Source organism: Phodopus roborovskii, unplaced genomic scaffold (assembly GCF_943737965.1).
Source record: "Phodopus roborovskii unplaced genomic scaffold, PHOROB, whole genome shotgun sequence".
NCBI classification, from domain to species: Eukaryota; Metazoa; Chordata; class Mammalia; order Rodentia; family Cricetidae; genus Phodopus; species Phodopus roborovskii.
This window is the reverse complement of record NW_026125391.1, coordinates 22823206-22828122: the sequence shown is the minus strand read 5'-3', so window position 1 is coordinate 22828122 and position 4917 is coordinate 22823206. Positions and strand designations below refer to the sequence as shown.

At 48.2% G+C, this 4917-nt stretch overlaps 1 protein-coding gene across 1 annotated transcript; it reads left to right on the top strand.

Annotated features, from left to right (window-relative positions):
• The first annotated feature begins 319 nt into the window (after positions 1-319).
• Atp6v1e2 (ATPase H+ transporting V1 subunit E2) lies at positions 320-2231 on the top strand. The gene is made up of 2 exons (XM_051175216.1): positions 320-371; positions 1441-2231. Exon 2 carries the CDS (start codon positions 1538-1540, stop codon positions 2216-2218), a length of 681 nt encoding a protein of 226 aa, XP_051031173.1. The 5' UTR covers positions 320-371; positions 1441-1537; the 3' UTR covers positions 2219-2231.
• The last annotated feature ends 2686 nt before the right edge of the window (positions 2232-4917 follow it).

Here is a 4917-nt window from a genome sequence, read left to right as displayed (position 1 = left end):
CTAACTAACTAACTAAATCTTTAAAAGAAAAGAAGCCATGCCCACCAGCATGGCTGCCGTATTTTCCATTAGTAATAGGTCTATACACATGTCTATTAAGGGGAGCCCACCCCAAAATGGGGCCCACTCTGTACCAACTTAATTGAGATTCTGAGTGTGCAAGGTAAGCGCCAGCTACAGCCCCATGTCAAGGAACCCACTCTTGGATTGTTCTTGGCAGCCTAGCTGTGAATTTGAGCTGCTTGGTCAGATGGCCTGGGTCATCTGCACAGAAGGATACGACAGTGCCAGGTTCCAGTGCGTGTTCCAAGTTCCACATTCTGTATCAGACTTCAGGCGCCAGACCAAAGGCGGCTCCTGGCAAGGAACTGGTAAGGACTGGCCTGGTATGTTTGTTCCTCCACATACATGCCCGGGGTGTCCTACATCTCAAACTCCCTAGCCTTTCATCCATAGTGACTCCAAAAGCTGATGACTAGCAGGGTCACTCGGGGCGTCTTTTAAAAACTGATTTAATTAACACATCTCCTGTAGGAACAGGGACTATTTTGTGCCATTGACCAAAAAAAAAAAAAAAAAAAAAAAAAAAAGGAAAAAGAAAAAAAGCAAACAAACAACAAACACAAACAAACAAAAGCCAAACAAAAAACAACCTTAGTTTTCAAAATCACATGAGATGAATTCAATAATTTTTTTGGATGAAAGTTATCTTAGATAGGAACTTGCTCTGTAGCTCTGGCTGGCTTGGAACTTACTATAGACCAAGTTAGCCTCAGGGTCACAGAGCTATGCCGGCCTCTGATTCCCATGTGCTGGCATTGTGAAGCCTTCTGCCTCCAAGAAGTCTTCATGGATTGAATCCTGTCATACAAGGTTCTCAGGTTCTGCTCAGTCCTCTTACCCCAGAATGTGTTTATTTGGTTTTTTAACCTTCTTAAAAAAATTTGTGTATGGGTGTTCTGTTTGTACATATGTCTGTATACCAATATGTCGGAAGAGCCAATAGAAAGGTGTCAGATCCTCTAGGACTAGAGTTCCAAGTAGCTGTGAGCTATCGTGTGAGTGCTGGGAATCAAACTTGGGTCTTAACGGCTGAGCCATCGCTCCAATCCCATGCCGAGGCGTTCTTTATGAATTGATTTGGTATTTCTACTCCATTGACTTCCTATCCAAGTCTGTAGATCATCACCACCTAGAGAATTCTGTATTTTTTGGCCCCAACCTCCAGCTATTGACAATGAGCAGAGGAGGAATGGAATGGAATGGAATGGAATGGAATGGAATGGAGGCTGAAGCCTCTGTTACTAGGGAACACATGGCTTCTTACAAATCACTTTCTATCTCTGGACTTGGTTTACTTATCTGTGAACTGAGGTCTGTAGAGGTGGTCTTGAGGATCTTTCCCTTTAGATGCGGATTTCCCCTTTGTGTACTCCACAGGGAGGAAGAGGAACATTAGCAGCCCTCTGGAAACCATCAAAATCGAAGACACAGAGGGTCCACAGATTGTCCCCCTACCCCCTTCCTGAGAGCAGCCATGGCCCTGACGGACCTCGATGTGCAGAAACAGATCAAACACATGATGGCTTTCATCGAGCAGGAAGCCAATGAAAAGGCAGAGGAGATCGATGCCAAGGCGGAGGAAGAGTTCAACATCGAGAAAGGCCGCCTCGTGCAGACCCAGCGACTGAAGATCATGGATTATTATGAGAAGAAGGAGAAACAGATAGAGCAGCAGAAAAAAATCAAGCTGTCCACCATGAGAAACCAGGCACGGCTCACAGTCCTGAGAGCCCGAGACAATCTCATCTTGGAACTGCTCAAGGATGCGAAGTTAAGACTCAGTAGAATTGTGTCAGACCCAGATATTTATCAGGAGCTGCTGGATAAACTCGTGCTCCAAGCCTTGCTCCGGCTGCTAGAGCCTGTAATGATCGTCCGCTGCAGGTCACAGGACCTCCACCTGGTGGAAGCTGCCGTGCAAAGAGCCATTCCTCAGTACATGATTCTCTGCCGGAAGCATTCGGATGTCCAGGTTGACCAAGATGCCTACTTGTCTTCGAATGCCGCCGGAGGGGTGGAGGTCTACAGCAGTGATCAGAGAATAAAGGTTTCCAATACCCTGGAAAGTCGACTGAATCTCGCGGCCCTGGAAAAGATGCCAGAGATACGAAGGACTTTGTTTGGGGGTAATGCCAACAGGAAGTTCTTTACATAAGGTTCTGGAAAGGGAAGCTCGAGTTGAACTGCGGAGTCAAAAAAAAAAAAAAAAAAAAAAAGTCTTAAGTCACTGGAACAAGGGGAACCAGGGGTGGGGGATGTATCTTCCTCTTTGGAAGCTTTGGTGTTGGTTCCTAGCTTTGAGTAACTACGATATGTCGCTAACTTTGGAATAAAGCCCATGTGACGCTCAGAAATCAAATTCTAGTTCATCCGTGTTTATGACAGTTGCTGGGGCATTTTCTAGTCTGGGATGAAGCTAAGATGACTTTGCCTTAGGGTGAGACATGAATTGCACCATTGACTTGTGAGTCCCAGGCTCTAAGCTTATGCAAATATGAAATTTGTTTTTCCTCCCTTATTTCAGCTTTAGTAACTTGTGACAGTGGAATTGAATGAGGGTTGGCTGGTGGCTTAGGCTTCTTATTGGCTAGCTTTGTCTTAGTTATTAACCCATTTCTATTAATCTAAGTATTTCCACGTGCTCTTATCTTACTGGAGAAGGGTCCCACCCTCTAACTCCTTTGGCGGCTCACATGGTGACTGTCCTGGCAGGCTCTCTCTGCCTATCTTGTGCAGTTGACAGCTGTATGTGCCCTACCCCATGGTCTTTGCTTTAGAGGTGCTTCCCGAGGCATTTGGTTAGCAGGTATGCACTCTATTAGCACTCACACCCTACCCAGAAAAAGGTGTGTTCTTTGGGAGAAGGTGTGTTCTTGGAACAAACCCTGAGAACCCGAAGCAGGCACAGCCTTCCTGTGTCTTCTCATTAGCCCTTCCTCCTGAGGTGTGAGGCAAGCTGTTGGCTGCAAGGCAGAGCGGCTGTGCTTAAAGTGGCATGGATGCTGTGGAGACTCTCCAAGGAGTGGAGCTAGGGGATAGGCACCCTCCCCACCAGCCCCCCCTTTCATTGCACAGATGCTTCATCAAGAGTTAGGTCTGTCGGTCTGTCAGAAAGTGGGGGAAGAAGGTAGATTTCGCTCCGACCTGAGCTTCCTGGACAGAAGCAGGGGGACATGGCATGGATGCTTTGGTCATGTGGCCGGGCCTGGAGGAAGCTGTGAGACCAGGCCTGCAACAGTGAAAACACAGCAGGGCTCTGAGGTCCTAGCGGGCTCTTAGAAATGGTTAATCTCAGCACTTGGGAGAGTTCCAGGGCAGCCAGGACTACACAGAGAAACCCTGTGTCAAGGAAAAAAGAAAGGAAGAAAGAAAGAGAGAAAGAAAGAAAGAGAGAAAGAAAGAAAAAGAAAGAAGTGGGCACCAAATGTGGCCCCACGCAAACCTCTGGAGAACAGACAGCCTGGAGACACTGTTCTCTATCCACTTTCCATGCTGTCAGTGTACACCTTACTCTTTCCAACTTGGGTCCCACCCCTGAAGTCACCCTCACTACTGACATGGCCCATAGCGCTTGTCCTGCAGGGTGGCCCATGGCTTGTTCTACAGGGTGCCCATGGATTGTCCTGCAGGGTGGCTCATGGCACTTGTCCTGCAGGGTGGCCCATGGCTTGTTCTGCAGGGTGGCCCATAGCGCTTGTCCTGCAGGGTGGCCCATGGCTTGTTCTGCAGGGTGGCCCATGGCTTGTTCTGCAGAGTGGCCCTCTTTTGCAAAGAGGTGAGTACTTCTGTCTGAAAACACAGTAAAAAGGCCCCTAGGCACTAAGAGTCAGGACTTAGGACTCTTGGCCCACATCCTCAGTCATCTCCCAAGAGTGATGAACACAAATTCTTTCATCACCGGGTGATGAGCCTGTGGAGGGTGATGCTGGATTCCTCCTGGGTCCTCCCAGCCCAGCACTGACTTCTGTCCTAGAGTTTACAGGTGGCTCAGAAGTCCAGGACACCCAAAGAGTTAAATGTCTGCTTCAATCCGAAGTCCTGAGGGAGCAAGGAAGCAGTCTAGCCAGGGCCTGGCCTGCTAATAAGACTCCTGAGATTGAAAACAAGCCAGAAAAGACTGAAGTTGTCACCATTCACTTTTACAGAAAACACACATAGCTGCCAACAGCTGGGGTTTTAGGGAAGTCTTCACTCTCAGGGTGTCCTGAGCTCAGGGCTTAGTCACACAAGGACCCACAGACCAGTGGTGCTTGGTCAAGAGCAGTGCCTGGAGGGACCCAGGTAAGAACTGAGCCCTGTACAGTGTTAGAGTACTAATAGCACCCTAAGGAACAGAGTTGATAGGAAGGGGGGGACCCAGCTCACAGCACCTGGCTTGGGGCTGTCTCCTAGTGGATGACTCTGAAAAAGAAGGCAAAAGAAAGGAGGACAGGGAGGAAGAAGCAGAAAAATATAGATGGGGGTGGGGAATGGAGGGAGGAAGAGTGGAAGCCAGATGCTGTGGGACTGAATTGCTGGGAGAAAAAACGATGGGAGGTATTTGACAATTATCATCTTTGATCCTTTGGAATCTGAGCCCTGGCTTTTCACCTAGTGAAACCAGCAACAGACTGGTCATTCATGCCATCTGAGAATATGTGTTGCGTCCTATTGTGTTGTTACTTAGTGGCCTTTGCAATGAAAGGACAGCTTAGGCTCCAGGACGGTGAGGGCACAGATGGGAGGAGTCACCAGGGACACTGGTCAAACAGTCAGGGGATGGTTTTAAGTGGTCTGAGAAAAATTAAAGTTATAGCTTAAGAAGTTTTCCCTAACCCCTGCTCAGGTGTGGGGGGGAAGGGTGGGAATGGGCTC